Below are 23,064 nucleotides of genomic sequence, written 5' to 3' on the forward strand. Positions count from 1 at the left end.
GGGTGGCGATCAGAGAGTGTAAGCACCAAGGTCTCTAAACAAGCTTCACTTGATCTTCCCTTGGGGAGATGGGCTATTATCTCCCTCTCCTGGGTGAGGGTGGTTTGAAGGAAGGAGGTTCAGCTGTGATGCAGGAGGGAGCCACTGGCTGTAGGGGACACAGGGTGGAGTATGGCGTGGTTCCTTGTCTGAGCACCGGTGTGACAGAGAGGCTGTATCTGGGAGACTGAGTGCCATGTCTGTCAGTGGAGAAGGGAATTCCAGGTATTTGGAGGAGTGGGAAGAGCTATGGCCTGGCTTTTTTGTGACAGAGTCACACACCCTCCAGACCAGGGTGGTCTGTGAGCCACCAGGAAAGCCGAGAGCCGGGGTAAACCATCCCGTAAATTATAACTGCAGGACACCCTTCTCAGCACCACAGCGTCTTCTGAATTAGAAACAAGCAGAGAGCTACAGGGAAGGGGAGGACAGGAGGAGATGCTGTTGTGACCCAGAGTGGAAAATCCTCTCTAGAAACCCTGGTGGGAACCCTGAAAGGGAAGGTGGACATGCATGCTGAGGGCACTTTGGAAGGGCACAGAGAGTAGGGCCCTAGGTCAGCCACAGGACCTCCCTTTCAGCCTCTGGGCATGGTAGGTAGGGACTCTTATTGCCAAATCTGACAACCAGGAGTTCAATTCCCAGTGCCCACTTGATGGAAGAAGACAGAGTACTGCCTAAAGTTGGCCTCCTCTGTTTACACACGCTACAAAAATTTAATTAAAAATATTTTATTAGCCGGGCATTGGTGGTGAACACCTTTAATCCCAGCACTGGGGAGGCAGAGGCAGGCGGATCTCTGTGAGTTCGAGGCCAGCCTGGTCTCCAGAATGAGTACCAGGATAGGCTCCAAAGCTACACAGAGAAACCCTGTCTCAACAAACAAACAAACAAACAAAAAATTTTATTAATTTATTCTGGTTTTTCAAGACAGAGTTTCTCTTTGTAGCCCTGGCTATCCTGGAACTTCCTCTGTAGACGAGGCTGGCCTTGAACTCAGAGATCTACCTGCCTCTGCGGCGTGCGCCACCACACCTAACTGTGATAAAAGTTTTATAGTTTTCTTTTTCTTCCTTGGCCGCAGTTGTAATCACCTCTTTAGCCAGTATAAGTCCAGGAGCTCTAGTTGGGTCACAGGCTGTAGCTCATGGGTGTACTCTGCTCCTAAAGCCTGAAACTGACTCTCTGAGTACATCAGTCTGACCTCCCATCAACAAACTGACTCTGATTCAATCTGGCTCTTCCAAAGATTCTCCTATTTCAAGAATCTCAAAACTTGGGTTGGGCATGGCACACACCTTTAATCCCAGGCAGTGGAGTCCAGCCTGGTATACAAGGTGAGTTCTAGGCCAGTCAGGGCTACACGGTGAAACCCTATTTGAGAGGAGAGAGAGAGGGGGAGAGGGAGGAGGAGGAGGAGTGGAAGGGAGAGGGAGAGAGAGGAACTTTCCATTGAGAATGGGGGGGTGTGGGAATGGGACAGCAATTTTTTTTCTAAGTTGGAAGAAAATGGTGAGTTAGGCCAGGCATAGTAGTGAACACACACACACACACACACACACACACACTTGTAATCCTAGCACTGGTGTTGCCAGCAAGAAGGTAGATATTCATGGTTAGTATTAAAAAAGTGGTATTTTATTATGCTGAGGGCCATCACACAAGGTTCACACTCTATGTTGTTCCTAACTGCAGTCCTAACCCTCTGTGTCCCAGGCTGCTTGCTGAAGGTCAGGTCCAGGCTCTAGCAGTGTCTCTGACTTCAGGTACAGGATCCTGGGGGAGACTCTCCAGCTGCAAAGCAGATTGAGGGGCTGGTTGTCTTGAATGAGGATGTCACTGGGCTCTGGTGCAGCCTTGGTCTAGTGGGTGCCTTTTTATTTTATTTTTTTACTATGCTCACTAGAACTGGGAAGCTAGGCAGATCAGGAACTCAGGGTCCTTCTTGGCTACATAGAGTTCAGGGGCAGCCTCTATTGTCTGTAACCCTGTTTCAGAATAAGGAAAGGAAATCTAGAATTCATTTATTCCAAGTGGATTTTTTATTCTTCTCTTCCTCCCTTTTTTTTTTTTTTCCTTTTCTTTTTTGTAGTTCTGCTAGGAAATGAGCTCAGGAACTCTGGCACATGCATTCCCAAGTGGTGATCTTCCTGCTACTGACCTACACATTTACCTTCTAGATCTTTAAATTTTTATTGCAGTGTGTGCGTGTGTGTGCGTGTGTGTGTGTGTGTGTGTGTGTGTGTGTGTGTGTGTGTGTGCGCGCGCGCGTACCCAATTGTTATAGCATGCCTCCATGCTATAGCATGCCTCTGGAGGCCAGAGGACAACATGCTTCTATCTTATGGCCCCCGGGGATCAAATCCAGGTTGTTAGGCTCAGAGAATACCACTGCTCACTGAGCCATCTCCAAGATTCGCTTCAGCCTCCCTCAGGTCTTTTTGGTTAGGCACAAAAAACCAAGGCAAGGAATCCAAGCCAGTGTGGACAACTCTGGCTTCTTCCCGATTCCCACTCCTTGCTCTCACCTGCCAACCCAGTCAGAACATGTGGATTTGGGAAGAGAAGTTGCGGCCAGCAGGTCAGTTGGAGGGGGTGGCTGCAGATCCACAGGGGAAGCCCTGTAAAATGATCAAGGGAAACTATTTTCTGGCTGGGCCAGGTCTGACTGAACCCACTTCTCCACAGCTCCCCATTTCTCCTCTTCCTTTTGCTTCATAGAGAGACAGAACCTAGAAGCTAAAATAAGTGGTTCCCCAGCTCTAGTCTAGTTATCCTTCATATGAGTCCATTTAGCTGGTTTTCCATCACACCTCAAACCCAGTGAGGACTGGCGGGGCTCACAGCAGAGCCAGGCTCACACCAAAGCTTTCCCATCAAAGCCTTTGTTTATTTAGTTTTAGACAAGGTCTCCTGTGGTGGCTCAAGCTGGCCTGGAAACTTCTGAAGATTGGCCTTACACTCTCAAACAAACAAACAAACAAACAAAATCAGACCAGGAAGTGATGGTACCTTCATTTCCAGCAATAGGGAAGCAGAGGCAGGCAAATCTCTGTGGGTTCAAGGCCAGCCTGGTCTACAGAATGAGTTCCAGGACAGCAAGGCCTACAGAGAAACCTAGTTTCCGAGGGAAAAAAAAAAAAAAAAATGTGTCTATATGTGTGTGTCCATGTGTGGATGTGGGCATCTGCAGTCAGATGCCCAGGGAAGTGAGAGACTTGGGTCCCCTAGAGCTGGAATTATAGGTTATAAGCCCCCCAATGTGGGTGCTGGGAACAGAATTCAAAAAGGTCTCAGGAAGAGCAGTATACACTCTTAAAGCTGAACTGTTTCTCCAGCCCCTGGCCTGGGACTTATGGTCTTATTGCCTCTGACTCCCAAGGCTTGGATTACAGGTGTGAATAATATCTGGCTCCCATTATACCTCCTTGCCACGTTGGTGAGCTGCTCCTGGCTGCAAAAGTGTGGGCTTCTCTCTAGACAGGTCCTGACTTGATCCTAAAATATGGTATACAAGGAGAGTTAATAAATTTTGGCTCAGATTTGAGGGATTTAAGATATTATGGTGATGTAGGGAGACCTTGTCTCAAAACAAGACAATATATTATGATGATTTCCCAAGACCCAAGAGGCAAGGGTTAGGGTTAGGGTCAGATTAGTCACCAGCCTTCTGATCTCCAGGGCCAATGGGTTGACAGCATGGGACCAGGCCAGGGAGAGCCTCAGCTTCAGGTCAGTTCTGAGAAGACTTACTGGGACTTCAGACAAACTTAACTTGCTGTTAAGGTCTGCATTAGATGCCAGGAATGCTTAGGGCCAGCCTGGCTCAGATAGCCAGCCAGTCACTAAGCAGCCAAGCACTCAGAATGTACCTCTTGCCCTGACCATGTGTCACCACCTAGAGCAACCACACGTTATAATCCACAGAATAAGTTTGGTGTTGAGTCCAGATGGGCCACTGGGAAAACAGGTGTAGCAGGGGAGGTCGTTACTGGGCCTGTTGTAGAGGAAACTTTCAGGCTGGCAGGTGGAGAAGCTGGGTGTGGGGGAGTCTAGCCTGCTCCTGCCCTTCCCCCCGGAGGCTGAGTCTTCAGGGCAGACGGCAGGTAAATGCATGACAAAGATGTGTGATGGCTCTGTCCTGCGGGCAGAGAAGATGGGTTGGGAGGGGCGCCTCTTGTCCTACCCTTCCTTAATCTGCCTACCAGGGCAGTTCGAGGCTGCCTTGTGAATGTAGCTCCAGCCTTGCTGTCTGCAGATCTTCAAACTAACCTATGGAAAAAGTACTGCAATTCATGTATAGAACTAGGAGGATGAGGAAGAAGTGTAGGGCTCAGAAGGAAGGCCAGAGAGATGGTGAAGGCTCAGCCACCACCAAGCAAGACCATCTGGACTGACAAGGTGGAAAGAGGGGACCTACACACACACACACACACACACACACACACACACACACACACACACACACACAAAATGTAATTTTATTTAAAAGTCTCAGAGAATTGGGTTAGGTAATTGCTCATGCTGTAATCAGCCTGAAAATATGGAGTAGTGTTCCATCTCCAAACAATATAAATAAGTAAATAAATGACAAAGGCTTTTTGATTACTGTCGGGTGACTCCTTAAGGAACACTCAGGCCCTCAAAGGCAGCTAGAGCCACAGATCCTAGCCAACAGCCCCAGGTGAGGCTCCACCTGGAGTAGCCAAGTAGAGGTCAGAGCTCAGGCTCAGAACTCTGGTCTGGCTGTCTACACTGTGGGGTGCTTTGGCCGGGAGCCTTTTGGGGACTGTGTGATCCACCCCGGGGCCTTCATTTAGGGCAAGGTGTCAGAGCAGACAGACAAACATCATCCCTTGCAGACAGGCACTCCGAGGGCTATTCTCTTGCAAACATAAACGAAGCACCAGGCCAGCAACGGGATACTGGAGGGTTCTCAGACCAGGCCCAGAAAATCCCTCTAGCAAAGCTAAAGGTAGGCGTCCTGCACCCCTCCTCCTAATCCCATCCCTTGGCATCTGTCAGATAGCCGAGACCCCGAAACAAAGGTATCCTCGGCCTGGGGGACTGGGGGAGGGGAGGCTGAACACCAGAGTCCCCAAGAGGAAAGGAAGTCGGGTACCGAGATGAGCTCTGAGGCTCAGTCTTTGAGGGATTGGAGAGAGAGAGCTCTGAGGGAAACCTTGTGTGAGGGGACTGGGGCTGGGGGGGTTGGGGAGCAGGAAGTTGTCCCCAGGGGAGCCATCCAGGCCCATTCAAGGGTTGAGCACTTGTTTAGGGTTAGAGCTGCCCCCTCTGGGGACCAGGATTGTCCAGCCAAGGCCATTGTCCTGACCCTTCCCCCCAGTCCCTCCCAGGCTTCTTTGAACCAGAAGTCTTTTTTTTTTTTTTTCCTCTACACACCTACCACCCTTTGGGCTTCTCCACCCAGGAACTAGGCTGGAGGCCTGGGCTGGGGGGTGGGGGAGGGAGGACTGAGCCTCTTTGAGGAAGGAGAAGCCTAGGCTTTGACTGTGAGGGAACTGTGGGCCTGAGTGCAGGTCTTACAACGGGTGTGTGTGTGGGGGGGGATCCCGGATTGGCTTGTCATTTGGGTTGGAAAATGTACGCTGAGAATTCAGAACCAGCCAGTACCTCTCTGGGGACGTATGGGGTTGGGCCTGGGAGTCCCGTGGTGAGGAGCCTCTAAGGTCTGGAGGACTGAGTATGGAGTGTCAGCCTCCCTCGTCCTTCCGCCCGCCAGCCTGTCCCCAGAGATAGGGTGGACAGCGGTATCTAGAACCTAGAATTCTAGATGGGTGCGGTGAGCGGCTGGGCGGGCAGTGCCCTTGCGTAAGCGAAAGAACCGAGGTGACCCCAGAAATGCTTGGGACGTGGCATTCGATAAATGTGGGTGGCTGCAGTGACGGGGGGGGGTAGTACCAAGAGGCTTTGTGGTGGGATGGGGAGACAAGCACTTGCTCCCTGAGGAATGTGGAGAAGTGGAAGGGATCCTGGGCGGCTCTGAGGTGTTGGGGGCCCATCGTAGGTGTGAGTAGACATGGTGAGTGGAAAATGAAGGCCCCCTGGGGTCCTGCCCTGAAGGTTGCTCCTTCAGGGTGTCCGCAGCCTTCCGTTTCCAGACACAGGCAAACATCTTTCGCCTCAGTTTCTCCCACCCCCATTGCCTACTCCTCCACCCATCCAGGGGGCGGGGCCAGAGGTCAAGGCTAGAGGGTGGGATTGGGGAGGGAGGGAGGGAGAGAGGTTTTAACAGTCCCTAGGTGAGCCCTCCTTTGGTCAGGCCCCCGGGCTTGGGGTGCCCGCCTTCCCCATGGCTGGACACCTGGCTTCAGACTTTGCCTTCTCACCTCCACCTGGTGGGGGTGATGGGTCAGGAGGGCTGGAGCCTGGCTGGGTGGACCCTCGGACCTGGCTAAGCTTCCAAGGGCCACCAGGTGGGCCTGGAATCGGGCCAGGGGTTGGACCAGGCTCAGAAGTGCTGGGGATTTCCCCTTGTCCCCCACCATACGAGTTCTGTGGAGGGGTGGCATACTGTGGACCTCAGGTTGGACTGGGTCTAGTGCCGCCAGTTGGCCTGGAGACTTCACAGCCTGAGGGCCAGTCAGGAGCAGGAGTGGAGAACGACTCGGAGGAGTCCTCCCCTGGGCCCTGTACTGCCAGGCCCATTGTCCCCGTGAAGTTGGAGAAGGTGGAACCGAGTCCCGAGGAGGTAGGTGAGATGGGACTGTTGGGGGGGGGGGGACATGGCTGCACTGGCAGAGGCATCAGCGAAGGCGATTGGGAGCCTGCAGTACAACCTTCCTACCAAAGAAGGGGTTGTGGTTGCTGCCTGTTCCTGAGAAGCAGGGCAGGGTTTGAACTAGAAGCCAGAATTGCAGGAACCGGGAACTGGCCTTGATTGTTAAGGCCGGCTCTTGTCATGTCGGCTGGTCGATTTCTGGGCCTGACTGAGCAGCAGTGTTGGTGGGATTCAACTGGTCCTCGACCGCACTTAGCCCTTCTGGGGACTTGGATCCCTGTCAGACCCAGGACTTTGGCTTTAGGGTTAAGCATGGCTGGAGGGTGAAAGCGCTGCCTGCCCTGGAGTTATTGTTAACTCAGAAGCTTGGGTGTGACTGGTTACTGATAGGAACTCTGGATGCTGTTGGGTTGGGTTCGTCTCCAGTCAAGTTTACAGCCTGTCCGTCCTCACCTTGTGCCTCGGACCCATGTGTTAGTAACCCTTTTACACAAAGTGTAGAGAGCTGGAGCTGCAGATCTGGTCCATTTCGGCCTGACTTCCTTAAGCTGTAAACAAGAAACAGACACACTCAGGTAGGAGTTGTCTCCAGGCCATTTCTAGACCTTTCTGTGAGTGCACTGGCTTTGCTGATGGCCTGATAGCCTCCAGCCGGCCCTGGAAGGGCTGCCACAGATGCCCAGCAGCACTGGGAAGCCAGTGTAAGCAATTAGGCATCTAGAGGAGGAGGCGTGAGCGGCCGCCAATGCCGGCCAGTAGCCCCTACCTCTTAGTAATTAGTGAATTGGGCGTCCCCCCCACCAAGTGTCTGCTTATGTATTATCTCGCATCTTTTTAGCTATCGGTAGTCCCCTAGGACGGCATTAGTAGTTTATCTCATGTCCTAAGTGGCCTTAATGAAGCAAGTAACTGTAGTTTAACTAATTCCAAATCCACAAAATAGGATTTAGAAAAGCTGGGGGCACTTGGTCTTTTTGAGGAGCTGTTGGAGTTGAAATCAGTCTGTTTGAAGCTGATAAAATCTCTTCCCATTGAAACACCTTCCGGACGGATTCGGAACTGCGTTGGGGAGTTCCTCGATGGCTGCTGCTCCTGTCTGTCCTCTGGTTGGCCAGACTTAACAGGAGCTTCTAAGATAGACCTCTCTCTCAGTCCTGAACCTTTGCTCTGCCAACCTGCTCCTGCCCCTCTCCTACGTCAATGCTCACTTACACCACCAAACAACTGCCTCTCTTTTCATCTTCTGTTAGAGCCTGAAATGTCTCCCGCCATATTTGTTTCGTCCACTCATACGTGGGTGAACAGGCCATCCATTCTGCCTTCTCCACCCGGTCCTAACTACCACTGTCTGCCATAGCCTTGCTTACTATTTATTTATTTTTGTTTGTTTGTTTTCCAAGACAGGGTTTCTCTGTGTAGCTGTGGCTGTCCTGTAACTCACTCTGTATACCAGGCTGGCCTCAAACTCACAAATATCCGCCTGCCTCTGCGTCTCAAGGGCTGGGATCAAAGGCATGTGCCACCACCTCCAGGCCTTAACTTTAAAAGATAAACCAAACATTTGTTGTTTGCCACTGTGCACCTGTGGGCATGGGGGGATCAAACTCAAGTTTGTCTGGCTAGCACCAAATCCATACTTTAGGATGTGAGTCAGATTTTGTTTGGTGACATCTCACTCAGCTTCCAAGGCTCATTTGACTCGCTGACTACCATATTAATTCAAATGGTCACTTATACAACCCACTATCCTGCCCTCTTGGTTTTCTCCACAGCACTCCCATTTCTCCTCACTGGAATGTCAGCTCATGAGACCGGGGCATTTGTCTACTCTGTGGTGTGTGGGTTTCTAAAGGAGCCAAACAGAGTGTGGGGGATCCTATTAACCCAGGGCTTGAGAGACCGAGGCAGTGCACGAGTCCCTGGTTCAATATCCCCACTTGTGCTTTGTTATAGTTTAGGAACTTCAAGCTGGGGGAAGGTATAGGTTTAGAATCCAATGGACCTGGTGATGTTTATTTTCTCTAGGCCCCTGTTCTGAGCTAGGAGACTATCTGTATAGTCCTGCCTGCCCCTGGAGTGCTGGGATTGCATGCTTGCTCTACAGTCCCTGGCTATTTCTGTAGACTTAAGACTTACTGAAAACTAGGATAATGACATTTTGCCAATGGGGCTGTTTTGGGTAATTAGTTAGCAGATGGGAATTTGCCTGGGATACTAGACAAGTGATGCCATGCCTGGAACTCTGGGTCTCGAATGTGGCCAGTTGCATGGGGGAAAAGCGGTCCCTGGCACCTAGGGACCAAGAGTGAATGGTATTTACATAAGCAGACCATTTTTAGTGGGCAGTCTGGGATGCTGAGATCTTTTCACAGACCAACCCCCTGGGTCCCAGTGGCGGAGACTGACCGCTCACAGTATGACTCTCAACCTAAGTCCTGTTTCTCACTGCAGTCCCAGGATGTGAAGGCCTTGCAGAAGGAACTGGAACAGTTTGCCAAGCTTCTGAAGCAGAAGAGGATCACCTTGGGGTACACCCAGGCCGACGTGGGGCTTACCCTGGGCGTTCTCTTCGGTGGGTTTCCCCTTAGTACGTTCGACCCCACAGCTGTCACAGCTCTCAGTGTAGGTGCAAGGGGCGAGCGTTTTAGGCGTTACCTCTCCCTCACTTGTGTAGAGGGAGAGGACTAGACATTGAGGAGAAGGGGGCCATGATGCTACCTCACTTTCCCTTTGATTGGTTCCCAGGAAAGGTGTTCAGCCAGACTACCATCTGCCGCTTCGAGGCTCTGCAGCTCAGTTTCAAGAACATGTGCAAGCTGCGCCCCCTGCTGGAGAAGTGGGTGGAGGAAGCCGACAACAACGAGAACCTTCAGGAGGTGAGCTATATCGCATGCACATTGCCTTCCCTGTGGTACAATCCTGCCTGCTGCTTCCAATCCTCCCTTGAGTCTCCCTCTCCCACTAGAGGCAGCGATCCTGTGTCTTGTTGTTGGTTTTTCCCCTTCTAGCGCCGAGGATTGGAACCCAGGGCTTTAACATTTGCCAATCAGGTTCCTTCTTTCGTGGGTCACTCTCATCCCAGGCAAGCAGTCCAAGCCCAATGGAACTTTGTGTTGGGGGCCACATGCAGTCAACATTCACTCCCTTAGCAATTTGCTCCCAAGTCACACACCAACGAGGAGCTGTGTTGACCAGCCAAATCCTAAACTTGCCCTGTCAACCTCTCTCCCCTGCCCAGATATGCAAAGCCGAGACCCTGGTGCAGGCTCGAAAGAGAAAGCGGACGAGCATTGAGAACCGTGTGCGGGGGAACCTGGAGAACATGTTTTTACAGTGCCCAAAGCCCAGTCTGCAGCAGATCAGTGCCATCGCCGATCAGCTTGGGTTGGAGAAGGATGTGGGTACCCAGACCCTGTTCCGTGGTACCCAGATCCTGACCTGTGGTACACCTCCTCACTTCTGGCTCCAGCATCCCTGAGCTAACGTCAGTCTTCTATACCTAGGTGGTCCGAGTGTGGTTCTGTAACCGGCGCCAGAAGGGCAAACGATCAAGTACCGACTATACCCAACGAGAAGAGTATGAAGCTGCCGGGTCTCCTTTCCCAGGGGGGCCTGTATCTTTCCCTCTGCCCCCAGGGCCCCATTTTGGTGCCCCAAGCTATGGGAGCCCCCACTTCACCACTTTCTACCCTGCTGTCCCTTTTCCTGAGGGTGAGGCCTTAACCTCTGTTCCCATCACTGCTCTGGGCTCTCCCATGCATTCAAACTGAGGCACCAGCCCTGCCTGGGGATGATGAGGTGAGCTGAGGCAAGGGAAATGAGGTAGAGAACCTGGAACCATCACAGCTTTGGGGTTAAGTTCCTTTCCCGAGGGGATCGAAAGCACAGAATACAGTAGAGGGAGACAGAAGTTCAGTGATGCTGTTGATTATGAGTCTGTCAGTCATCATTTTGTTTTTAAACAATAAAGCCTGAGCCATATTAGATCACTAAACTTTAATTAGTGTCTTCCCTTAGTTACTAGAGAGCCTGGGGATAGAGAGACCCAGTAATGGATCCTCATACCCAGGCAGTCCTCAAACAGAACTGCCATTCAAACTGTTGGAGGTTACAAAATGCCAAAGGAATACTTGGGTTGGAATTCAACCTATAGAGGAAGACATTACATACTTGCTGAGGTTTTAGATTGATCGTATCTCTGCCAGCGGATGGAATAGTCATTTAATATCCCTCAGTCACCATGCTATTCTCGAGGTCCTAGTGGGCTTAAACTAAAACAAACAAAGTCTTTGAACAGTGTTTTCCCTGTGTAGCCCTGGTTGTTCTGGATTGGAACTCACTGGTTGGCCTTGAGTGTTGCTTACTGCTGCCCTCCGGAGTGCTAAGATTAAAGGCGGGTCTCACCATGCCAGCTAAACTGATTTGTTTTATTTTTCAAGACAGGGTTTCTATGTGTAACAGCCCTGGCTGTCCTGGAGCTCGATTTGTAGGCCAGGCTGTGCTCTAACTCAGACATTCACCTGACTCTTGTGCCACCACTGCCTGGCCTAGATTTTTGTTTTGTTTTGTTTTTTTGGGACAGGGTTTCTTTGTGGCTTTGGAGGCTGTCCTGGAACTAGCTCTTGTAGACTAAGCTGGTCTCGAACTCACTGAGAACCGCCTGCTTCTGCCTCCTGAGTGCTGAGATTAAAGGCATGTGCCCGGCTTGGGTTTTTTTTGTTTGTTTTTATTTATTATGTATCCCTGCAGGCCACAAGAGGGCACCAGATCTCATTACAGGTGGTTGTGAGCCACTATGTGGTTGCTGGGAATTGAACTCAGGACCTCTGGAAGAGCTCTTAATCACTGAGCCATCTCTCCAGCCCCAAATTGTTTTTTAAAATTCCAATTTTTCTTTGGTATGTATGTATGTATGTATGTATGTATGTATGTATGTATATATGTATGTATGTGCACCGTGTGTAAAGTGACAGAAGAGGGTATTGAATCCCCCGGAGCTGTAGTTTGTAAGTTGTGAGCAGCCATGTGGGTTCTGGGAACCAAACCTGGTTCCTCTTACAGGAACAGCTGATGCTTTCGTCCCTGTAGACAAGGTTTCTCTCGTGTAGTCTGGCTACCCTGCAACTCTGTAGACCAGGATGGCCTCTACCTTTACAGTGTTGGGATTAAATGCTATCCATCGCTCTTAACTAACTGCTGAGCCATCTCTTCCAACTAAAAACCCAGTCTTGAAGACTTATTTTTGTTCTATGTCGGCCTTACCAGAAATCTACCCTTTGTGGTGTTTCTTATTGAAGACAGGATCTTGTGTAGATCAAGCTGGCCAGGAACACATAGTAGTAAGAGTTACTTATGTACAGGGGCTGGAGAGATGGCTCGGGTTAAGAGCACTGGCTGCTCTTCCAGAGGTCCTGAGTTCGGTTCCCAGAAACCACATGGTGGGCTCACAACCATCTGTAATGAGATCTGGTGCCCTCTTCTGGTGTGTAGGCAAAATATGCAAACAGAACACTGTATATGTAATAAAAATAAGCAAATTAAAAAAAAAAGACCTTGTCAAACAAAAAAAGAGTTGTTTATGTATAGTGTTCTGCCTGCATGTATGCCTACGGGCCAGAAGAGGGCACCAGATCTCATTACATGGTTGTGAGCCACCATGTGGGTGCTGGGAATTGAACTCAGGACCTCTGGAAGAGCAGCCAGTGCTCTTAACCTCTGAGCCATCTCTCCAGACAACTCCCCACCCCCCCCCACACACACCATACTCAACTTTAAAACTGTATGTAACTGGGTGGTGGCGCATGCCTTTAATCCTAGTTTGGTCTACAAGAGCTAGTTCCAGGACAAGCTCCAAAGCCACAGAGAAACCCTGTCTCAAAAATCCCCTCTGCCTCCCCAAAACCACAAAACTTATATATGTGTGACTACTTGAGTGAGTGCCATAGCATGAGGACGACTTGTGAACATTCATTCTCTCCTTCAACAGTGTGGGTGATCAGGCTTGGCAGCAATTGCTTTCACACTCACAGCCATCTTATTCCTTGGCCATGTGGTTCCCACAGGTGCTTCTGCTGTGGGGAATTCCATCTGCAGACTATACCAAGTCTAGGCTTCCCATCATTTCGAAAGCGGGCTTAGACTCATAAGAATGCTACCCCTATGTGGATGAAGCAGTTTATTTTGTTATAAAGGCAAGGCTATGGAAAGCCACTCAGAGACTCAGACAGCGCTAGCCATGACATAAGGAAGTCTGCGGGTGGTTTCTGCGATGATTGCTCTAGCTGCAGATACTCAGGCGTCCATGGGAACAGGGCTAGATTCCTTGTTACTGGGCATTCCAGCTCACTGGTAACTTGAAGGCAGCAACATCCTTAGCAGGAAACCATCTCTCTCTTTTGTCACATCAGCCGTGAGGGTTCCCCAGCCTTTAGTCAGTCTGTAGCAATGTGGTTAATCCCTCCTTTGGAGAAAGGAGACATTTCTTAGCATCCATTCTTTTCTTTAAAAAAATTATAGTGTTTTGCCTGTATGTAAGTATGTGTATTTGTGTGCCTGGTGGCCAGGAGACATTAGATCCCACGGGACTGGAGTAAGCTGAACATAAGTCATCTACAAGAGCCATCACTCTAGCCCCTAAGTTCTCCTTACTCTGGCCCAGAACCATATCTGTGTTTCCTGGCCTGGAAAGCCCACATGTCATCCTGTATGGCCTGGATGCTACAGCCATTGCAGGTCATGTACCAGGCGCCATCACGGGCAAACCCAGGCTACTGTCTTGAAGTGGGTAGCAGCAAGGGGCTACACAGGGCTCCCCACTCATCTACAGCGGGGGTGCTCCTGAGTAATTTGACAACCTTGCCTCTGGGTAACTAACCTGCTTACTCTAGTATGGGTCAAGTTGGTCCCATGCTTGGAAATCTTGTCTTCCACCTCAACTATCAAGTACTGAGGAATTAACTGTTTTATTTACACAACTGTGACTCCAACTCTGGGCAAGTCAGGTGCATGCCAAGTAATGTCCCAGTGAGACACTCCTGCGCCGCCACCTACCCCAGGTTTGGTTTTGTTTGTTTACTGGTTTTTCAAGACAGGGTTTCTCTGTAGCTTTGGAGCCTGTCCTGGCACTCACTCTGGAGACCAGGGTGGCCTCGAACTCACAGAGATCCGCCTGCCTCTGCCTCCCAAGTGCTGGGATTAAAGGCGTGCGCCCCCAATGCCAGGCCTGTATTTTATTTTTATGTGTATGAGTATTTTGTTAGCTTGTATGTGCTTGGTGGCCACAGAGGTCAGAAGAGGACATTGCATCCTTTAGAACTGTAGTAGGTCCTGAGAATTGAAGCCAGGTTCTCTGCAAGAGCAGCCAGTGCTCTTAACTGCTGAGCCATCTCTCTAGCCTGGATATTTTTGTTTTTTTGTTTTGTTTTGCTTTGGTCTAGTTCTAACCATTACTCTTCCAAGCTCACACAACTAGCTTCTGAGTTTATGGGTGAAAGCTAACCCAGAGTTCATCTGTACTGCTCATCCCTGCCTTGAAGACTCCGGTCTCAGGCTATAAAAAGGAGTCTCGGGTGTAAGGTACTGACAGATTAACACTGAGGACTCAACTTACCCACTGGACACCAAGGCAGCTTTCTCCAGGCGGAGCTTCTTCCTGGGCTCCATGAGGACTGACAGAGGGCTCAGGGAAGTCTCGTTCTCATCATCCAGCTCTGCCAACACTCTGTGAACTGATTTCCTCCGGTTTCTCGTGGGTGGAGCAGGTGGTGAGGCTCCCACTTCTCCAGGCTGCGTAGGAACAGCCAGGCTCTGTGGTCTGCCACCACCCCGGGAGAAGGTGAGGGGCTGAGGCTGCAGCTTGCTGAGGCTGCCGATGGAGTTAAGGATCAGTGTGGCCTTGGGGGCAGAGGAGAGGGTGCTGAGAGGCCGCTGGGGTGCCCCCTGGGAGGGCACCATAGGCTGGAAGCCAGTCCCAGCTTCTCCCCTAGATCGAGGGACGGTGATGGCTGCAAAGTCCTGAGGTTTGACCCGGACTTGTTGGAACATGAAGTAGAATTCCGAGGAGCTGGTTCCTGCTTGCCCTTCAGGGCCAAAGGTCAGAAGGTCACCATCGCTCAACTCTAGCCTGTGGCCTCTGGGGAGTCGGACATTATTGACCAAAGTCCCTGTTGATGGTAAGGCACAAGACAAATGACAATAGAAACAAATGTCTGGTGAGAGGTACCATGAGCTGGCCATTTGTTTTTCAGGGTGGGGCCAGGACAGGGACAATAAACTTGAGGCCTCACAAATGGGAAGTTTCCTCACTATGCTCCTGCTTTTTTCTTCTTTTGGTTTGGTTTCTGTGTAATAGCCCTGGCTGTCCTGGAACTCTCTGTAAACCAGGCTGGCCCTGAACTCTGAGAGCCACCTGCCTCTGCCTCCCAAGTGCTGGGATTAAAAACCTGAGCCGCCACCGCTACCGGCTCTGGATCCTGCTTGAGCAGACCCTACCGCTAAACACCTCCACTCTTTCTTTTCCTTTTGGGACAGAGTTTCAATCTGTCACCTAGATTGGCCCGGAACTCAGGAGCCAACCTCCTGCCTCAGCCTCTGAAGTGCTGAGATCACAGTGTACACACACCGCCAAACTTCCCTCCTGCTCTCATTCTCTTTGACTGTAAACGGTGTCAGCGCCATCTTCATGTAACGCTACAGGGCCTGTCCCACAACGGTATGCTCCTGCTGGCTGTTATAAAACACCTCAGATTAGGCTTCTCCAGAGCTTGTGTCTGACCTAGTAGCAACTGGATGGAAGAACTGTGGATGCCAGGCTTCTGAGGCTGCCTTGAGCTGGGAAGGAATGCCTAGGTCACTAGAACACCGCCTTAATGGGAACAAGGAGGTTCAGCAACCCTGGACACTTGAGTCAAGTGTGAGCATAGTGCTAGAATGTCCACTTTACTGATGACACCCCAGCGCCTCCCTCCTAGCCCTGTGTGAGCTAAAGCAGCCGGGCAGGTTAGTCCTGCACAGCTCTCATGGGCAGATCAAACCGGATCCTGCTTGTCTGCTCTACCAGAGATTGACAGGGACTCTGGGAGGCAGGTATGGAGTCCCAGAGGCTCCCCTACTCATGCCATCCTGGGGCTGCCTGCTCACCGCTTACCTTGACTGCTGTGGTCCTCCAGGCTGACCCGCCAGTCGTCCCCTTGGAGCTCAGCGTGCAGCAATGCATGGACCCCAGAGATGAGGCCCGGCTCCTGCTGGGGCCGCAGGGCCACATCACACAGGTCAGCCCTGCAGCCCAACCGATAGGTGCAGCCTGACCTGGACGGGGGGTGGAAGGTGTAGAGATCACCGCCCCTGCCGCCCCCTATGCGCAGCAGCTGGAAGCAGGGCAGCATGGGGGGGTGCTCCCCTCTGCACCGCTTCTCAGCAGTTCATCACCTCTCCTACTCCCAGGCCATGCACCGGGGGCTTCGGTTCAGTTGTCTGACGTCAGCAGCCCCACTGTGGGTAATGCCAACTTGAGAAACACAGATTTCCAAGAGCGCCAGAGGCCTGGACACGCATGCAACCGCTGTAGCTAGCGGCTGTCAAGATGAGACTTCAAAAGCAATTCCGGAGAAGCCCTTTCGCGATGCAAAACCAGGAAGACGTCCTGTGGGACCTCCGTGATGCCGGGTCCTCAGGCCGCAGAATATCCGGGGAGGCTGTAGCAATCTGTTCAAGGCAAAGCTACTTTAAGCGGCAGCTGGGGACACCCCAGCGGGGTGAGGAGGTCCCGCTACACGGACGTGCGTGCGACACGAACGTGTCCCCTCGAGTGTAAGCAGGAGCCGGGAGGGAAGCCTACAGGTCAAACTTCCTAATCCAGGTAGAGCACCCCTTCTGTCCTGCCCCGAGGGAAGGGAATCCGCTGTCACCCACAAAGGGCGGCGCAGACAGGTCCCTAACTCTGCAACAAGGTGGAGCTCACCCTCTCCTCTTGCGCTTGCGGGGTGCCCCGAAGAAGGACTCCACACCCTGTGCCCCTCGCTCCCGCTGCGGTTTGACAGCCAGGAAGCCGCCCTCCGGAGGGCGCGGCTCGGGCGGGCGAGCGGGCGAGCCGGCGGGCGCGCACCGCGCAGACTCCTCCTACGGAATTCCCGGGTCCAGCTTCGCGCCTGCGAGCCCGCGCCCCTCCCCAGGCTGTCTCTGATTGGCCATCTGACTCGCCCTCCTCCGCTGTACTGGACGATGCGCAGGGAGGGGCCGTCCATCTCCCGCCCTCCGCCGTTTCTGATTGGCCTGCAGGTTTCCCGGGTTCCCGGGATGGGGCGGGGCCGCCAGGGCGCGGAGAAGGCCTGGAGGAGTCAGTGTGCCTGCGTGCGCCGTTCTTCTTCCTTCCTCCTTCCGGCAGGCGGGGCGAGTTGGGGCTTTAGAGCATCCCGCCAACCCCACCCGCCGCGCGCATGCGTGCTCAGGGCGGGAAGCCTAGCGGGGAAGCCAGGGGCTAAGGGGCGTGGCAAGAAGGCGGACCTCGCGCTGGGTAAGGAGCGTTCGGCCGGAGTCGGTTGGTTGGGGGCGGAAAGGGGCCTGAGAGGGGGTGCTCAGGAGGGTGGAGGGGGTCCACAGGGCAGGAGGGGTGCAGGAGCCCGGTGAAAGAACAGATGAGGAGGTCGGGGCAGCCTTACAGCTCAGGGTCCTAGTGAGGGGGATGAGCCCGTGGGTGTGTGCAGGAGAGGAGAGGGCAGACCTGAGGACAGCGAGCGACCGGGACCATAACGTCAAGAAAAATGCAGAGTAGGACTAGGAAGAGAAGCGTGTAGGGATCTCGTTGAGTGGAAAACAAACAAACAAACAAAAAATTTGAGTTCGGACGGGAGTTGGACAAAGAAGATGCTGCAGGACTCTGAGCAGCGAAGGGCTTCGGGAATGGAAGCAGAGGGGATAGAGAGAAACTGAGGCCCGCTGCAGGGAGACTCCGATGAGATAACAGGAAGCTGGCTGCCTGGCAACGCGCTCCAGGCTGCTTGCATTCCCTGGGGATCCTAGGGAAGCCGCTTAACCCTACATGAGGCCCCATTCTTCTGGTGCCAGGCCTTGGGCTAACGCTTTTGTAGGAAATGACCCAGAAATCATGGCGCGGTGGTGCCTAGATGGGTTTCCCAACGTCCCTACCATACCATGGCGAGAACTGTGGAGACGGGGTTCACAACAGGCCCGCTCACCTCCAGACCAGAGCTACAGGGATCGTAGACACTTAAGGAGGAAGGTAAAGGCACCACTCACAATCCTGTAGTAGAAGCAAAATCCCCAAGAGCATCCCCTGGCCCCCATCTCGGTACATTTACCCCATGATTGTTGCCTGGTTCCTTTGTCAGGAGCGTGTGTTCGGGACAAGCAAGTCTGCCTTGTTAGGGAAGTAGGGAGAGAGAAGCTCAGAGCTGGGCAGATCTGTCAGTAACTGAAGGATTGTGGCTTTGTTATTATAGGACTTCCTCTTTGGAAGGTGGCCTGAAAACTGAACTGGAGTCTCCTTGTTTCTCCTACTGTCCAGGGGAACCTACACTCTTGCGGACAAGATCGAGAGGCTTCAGATAGAGTGGAGATGTTGTCTCCCTCAGGTCAGTAAGGCCAATCAAGGAGGCTGGGAAGTCTCTCTGTGTCTCTCTGCCTCTGTCTTTCTCCCTCTCTCCCTCCCTCTCCTCTCTTTCTCTCCCTCTCTCTCTCCTTCCCTTCCTCCCTCCCCCTCCCTCCCTCCCTCCCTCCCTCCCTCCCTCCGTCTTCCTCTCTCTCTCTGAGAAACTGACAGTCTTTACTCTTGTGACCCACCCCCTCAGGTTTTGCTGGACTGGTTCCTCCCTCCCACTTCCAAGCTCGGCCGAGAATGGCCCCGACCTGGGCTTCAGACATTCCCCAGTTCCAATCCACATTTGACCAAGATGTCCTAGAGAGGCGGCAGCTGGACTCTCAGAGGCCCACAGTGACCATGAGGGAACAGGATGTCTATGGAGATGGGCAGGGGCCAGGGCAGAGAGGCAGGTAGGGATCTGTCAATCACCTTTTTCTCAGACTTGCTAATGATCCTTTATACACACATTCCTTTATTTCAGCAGCCCTGGGTTCCATAACTTGTGTGGTTTTCTGTAGGCCATTGTTGGTACCTACACTGCATATACCATTATGCCCTGGAGAAAATCAAGAGAGAGGAGAGAGAGAGAGAGAGAGCGCGCGCTCTGGACTTAAATTCCCAATTAACAAGTGTTGCTAGAGTTTCTTTTCCTCCAGGTCCTGCCACCGCTTCAGCCCCAAATAAACACACAGACACTATATTAGTTATAAAACAGTTGGCCAATGGCTAGGGCTTCTTGGTGGCTAGCTCTCTCTTCATCATTAACCCACTTCTATAAATCTATGTATTTCCACGTGGTCTTGGCTTACCAGAAAATGCCCAGACCTGTTACTCCTTTGGCAGCTACATGGCATCTCCTCCCTGCATCTCTCCCAGGGTTCTCCCTGTCTCCCTGCCCCACCTATCTTCCTGCCTCTTTTGGCCAAACAGTGTTTTATTCATCAACCAATAAAAGAAACATATATACTGAAGGGCATCCCCCATCATCTCCTCTTTTCTGTCTAAATAAAAAGAAGGGTTTACTTTTACTTTAACATAGTAAAATTATATATAACAAAAACAGTTATCAAGTAAAAACATATAGTTAACAATAAAGAAGGAGTGTAAATGTCTGAGGGAGGAGATGGATTGCCCAGAAGCCATTGTGAAACGAAGTGACATGCTGGCTCTTAGTTAAAAGGGCCTTTCCCGGCATACACCACTGGAGCTGGCTATGCTCGGCATATGTGGTTTAAGATTTTATTTTTGAGCCGGGCATGGCCTGCCTTTAATCCCAGAGAGGCAGACAAGCAGGCAGATCTGAGTTCAAGGCCACTCCCTCCCTGGTCTACAGAGTGAATTCCCTGACAGCCAGGGCTACATAGAGAGAATCCTGTCTGGGGAAAAAAACAAAACAAAACAAAAAAGATTGTATTTTTATTTATGTGCATGTATCTGCATGTGAGCATGCCCACCTGGAGGCCGAAAGAGGGTGTAGGATTCCCTGGCACTGGAGTGACAGGCACTGTGAGCCATTGAATGTGGGTGCTGGGAGCTGAACTGGGGTTCTCTGCAGGAGCAGCAAGCTCTCTCAACCACTGAGCCGTGTCTGTGTGTGAGAGTAAGGAGTCTTACTCATGTTGTTTCATGTGTGCCTCTCCCAGTATACCGGAGTGTTGCTTTGCCACTTGCCAAGGAAGAAAGCATGATGAAGAAGGGGGACAGGACGTTAGGAGACAGATCATAGGGAACTGTGGCAAGTCATTTCACGAGCCTCCAGTCACATGAGATCCTATGATACCACAGGAGCCTCCACACAAACTAGTTTAGATATGCATGACTGAGTCATTTGTGGATGGAGCGTCCTCAGGCTCCCCGGACAGTGTGGTGAACACTCACCAAGAGCCTGGGGGGGTTGTATAGGGTTAGGGAAGGCCACAGGTGCGCTGATGTTGTATAGGGTGAGGGAAGGCCACAGGTGCACTGGTGTAGTGCAGGGTGAGGGAAGGCCACCTCTGACACCTGAGAGGTCCCAGGAAGAGAAGCTGAAGAGACCGACCAGCAGCAAACTTGAGTGACTTTATTTTTACACATGCATGTCTAGGTGAGGGTGCTTGATCCCCTGGGACTGGAGTCACAGACGGTTGTGAGCCACCATGTGGGTACTGGGAATTGAACCCTGGTCCTCTGGAAGAACAGCCAGTGCTCTTAACCTCTGAGCCAGCTCCCCAACCCCGTGACTTTAGGTTTTGTTATGTTTGTGTAATTTGTGTGTGGGTGCACAGATGGAGCAGTAAAGGCAGCAGTGTCCCGAGCCCCAGGACAGCCTCTGCAGTGTACTATGTTTAAGGTCAGCCTGGGCGACAGGGGACCCTGTCTCAAATGAAACAACCAAGAAGTCTGTAGTTAACACTTGGTACCAAAAGATCAGTCCCTGCCGCTTAGCTGTCCTAAACTGGAAATCCAGCTCTGCACATTCTTCTGACCCTCGCACTGGGAATGTGTTCTGCCCACGTGCAGGTTTGATGTTTAATCTGTCTGCTTACGAATGGATCTCTGGAGGGATTTAGGTTGGTTTAGGTTGGTTCCCTGAGCCCAGAAAGTGGATCTCATATTTAGTAGGGACTTGATAGGTGATGGTGTGAATGTGGAGATCCTCCTGCCTCAGCCTTAGCCCCTGCTTCCCCACATAAAGTCGAGGGTTACTATTCTCTTTGCTGTCTCCACCCTCCCGGTGGTACCGGGGACAGGTCTCACCCGTGCCCACCTGTCTTTGAAGGTCTCTGGAGCTGAGGGTCTCCGGTGCCCTGAGCCAGCAGGCGGAGCTGATCTCCCGGCAGCTCCAAGAGTTACGACGGCTGGAGGAGGAGGTTCGGATGCTCCGGGAGACCTCCCTGCAGCAGAAGATGAGGCTGGAGGCTCAGGCCATGGAGATGGACGCTCTTGCGGTGGCAGAGAAAGCTGGCCAAGCTGAGGCTGAGGGCCTGCGCGCTGCCTTGGCTGGAGCCGAGATGGTCCGGAAGAACCTGGAGGAGGGGAACCAGAGGGAACTGCAGGAGATTCAGACTCTGCACCAAGAGCAGGTGAACATGGGGGTGAGCGGGGCTGAGAAACTTTTCGGGGTGCACTTTCCAGCAAATTTCAGGGAGCCTCGTAGCAGCAGAGCCGTGGGATCTCGGCAGGGAGAACTTGGGTATTTGGGTCTTCCTTGGACTGCACTTGTTTCTTGGAAGCCAAGTGAGCTTGCACTCCGGAAGTAGTATTTCTTCCTATTCGGTGCCAAGTACTCTTCTGGGAAATATGGTGGAGGGAGGGAGTGGAGAAGTGGGGTTTGGGTCCTGCAGAAGACTGGGAAGGATTGAATGTCCAGTCAGAATGCCCAGTGTGTCTTCTCTTTGCCATCCTTGAGGTAGGAGCTAGCTGGGGATCAGTTGAGCGAGCAAGTTGCCTCAGTCTCTTCTCAAGAAGGGAATTACAGTCTGGTGTAGGACGTGTGCCTATAAGCCAGTTGCAGCTGGGAAAGTGCCTCAGGGTGCAGGGGCAGTAATGTGGTCTAGGGACAGGGAGGGCCACTTCAGGCGATGGAGAGGCAGGGAGGGAGGCTTTAAAGATGAGTGTCTGGTTTGTATATCGGGGCAGCAATTGGCTTGCTGCCCTGTGAGTCATCACCGAGAAGGTTCTCCGAATTGGTCGCTTCACTAAGCAGACACCCTGCTTTGATATTTGATAACCCGTGTAATTGGTACCGAGTGCAGAAGTCGACTCTACAGTCATTGTGAGCGAGATTAACTGCTGATAGGTGGACAGATGATAAACACCAGTGAAAGGTTTTAAGAGACTGGCAGAGTGCTCGCCAGGTGTGCGCAAGGCTGCAGGTTCAGCCCCAGAGTCCCCGGAAAAGAAGGGGTTTTTGTTGTTGTTGAGTCAGGGTCTCACTGTATAGCTCTGGCTAGCCTGCAGCTCACAGGTCCTCTTGCTTTTGCCTCCCGTGTGCTGGGATTAAAGGTGCACACCACCATGCCAGGCTCCAGGGGAAAAAGCAGGGAAATAACCCAATCCGATTTGTATTTTATGTCTAAAAAGACTTCGTGCTTCATTTCAGATACTTGTAGAGAAGGGGCTGGCAGCAGGGCAGATCCTGCAGGAGGAAGCAGGGCAGACACCTTACCCACTGGTTCCACAGCTCGGGCTGCTCTGATGCCCCTGGCACTGCCTGGGGTCTAGTGTGAAGGCCCTCCCACCCTAGAGCATCCTCATGAGGACACGCTGAAGTAGGGTCAGCTGCTGATGTAGCATCAGCTGGGGCCGTCATCTGGGGCCGCCAGTGCTCAGAAAGCTGCAGGCAGGGAAAGGATGAGAGGCCTTCCTGAAGGAGGGACAGTACCTGAACAAAGGGAGCAGGGAGAGCCTCAGGAGAGAGCTTGGGGAAATGCACTGTCAGGCAGCAGGCTTGGTGCCTATGGCATTAGGGGGTGGGGAGGATGTTAAGGCAGGGTCTTGCTATATAGCCCTGGCTGGCCTTGAACCTGAGGCACTACTTCTGACTCAGCTTCCCAAGAACATCTTAGGTTTTTCTTTTTCTTTTCTTTCTTTTTTTTTTTTTTTTGGTTTTTCGAGTCAGGGTTTCCCTGTGGCTTTGGAGGCTGTCCTGGAACTAGCTCTTGTAGACCAGGCTGGTCTCGAACTCACAGTGATCATCTCTCTCATT

General features: G+C 52.0%; 3 protein-coding genes across 11 annotated transcripts in view; 2 read left to right on the plus strand and 1 right to left on the minus strand.

Annotated features, from left to right (window-relative positions):
- Positions 1 to 6,352: 6,352 nt before the first annotated feature.
- Pou5f1 (POU class 5 homeobox 1) lies at positions 6,353 to 10,775 on the plus strand. Its single transcript, XM_027388626.2, has 5 exons — positions 6,353 to 6,751; positions 9,233 to 9,353; positions 9,527 to 9,657; positions 10,020 to 10,178; positions 10,285 to 10,775. The coding sequence occupies exons 1-5, from the start codon at positions 6,353 to 6,355 to the stop codon at positions 10,549 to 10,551; spliced, it is 1,077 nt and encodes a 358-aa protein (XP_027244427.1). The 3' UTR covers positions 10,552 to 10,775.
- A 2,166-nt stretch (positions 10,776 to 12,941) lies between these two features.
- Tcf19 (transcription factor 19) lies at positions 12,942 to 16,904 on the minus strand. Of its 2 annotated transcripts, XM_027388638.2 has the most exons (4): positions 16,740 to 16,902; positions 15,927 to 16,483; positions 14,391 to 14,943; positions 12,942 to 13,241 (listed from the first exon to the last, which is right to left on the minus strand). In XM_027388638.2, exons 2-4 carry the CDS (start codon positions 16,162 to 16,164, stop codon positions 13,232 to 13,234), a joined length of 801 nt encoding a protein of 266 aa, XP_027244439.1. In that variant the 5' UTR covers positions 16,165 to 16,483; positions 16,740 to 16,902; the 3' UTR covers positions 12,942 to 13,231. The 2 variants fall into 2 exon arrangements, with proteins under 2 accessions (XP_027244439.1, XP_027244440.1); XM_027388639.2 differs by lacking the exon at positions 12,942 to 13,241 and having other exon boundaries at positions 14,387 to 14,943; positions 16,740 to 16,904.
- An 80-nt stretch (positions 16,905 to 16,984) lies between these two features.
- Positions 16,985 to 23,064, plus strand: part of Cchcr1 (coiled-coil alpha-helical rod protein 1) — a 15,026-nt gene continuing 8,946 nt past the window's right edge. For 2 of the 8 annotated variants that reach the window (XM_027388568.2, XM_027388565.2), the window contains exons 1-5: positions 16,985 to 17,291; positions 17,866 to 18,017; positions 18,303 to 18,369; positions 18,586 to 18,787; positions 21,136 to 21,439. In XM_027388568.2, coding sequence (XP_027244369.2) covers positions 17,000 to 17,291; positions 17,866 to 18,017; positions 18,303 to 18,369; positions 18,586 to 18,787; positions 21,136 to 21,439 — 1,017 coding nt within the window. In that variant the 5' untranslated portion in view covers positions 16,985 to 16,999. The other 6 variants (XM_027388566.2, XM_027388567.2, XM_035450928.1 and 3 more) reach the window with 6 other exon arrangements.

This window comes from Cricetulus griseus (genome assembly GCF_003668045.3).
Source record: "Cricetulus griseus strain 17A/GY chromosome 1 unlocalized genomic scaffold, alternate assembly CriGri-PICRH-1.0 chr1_0, whole genome shotgun sequence".
Taxonomy (NCBI): Eukaryota; Metazoa; Chordata; class Mammalia; order Rodentia; family Cricetidae; genus Cricetulus; species Cricetulus griseus.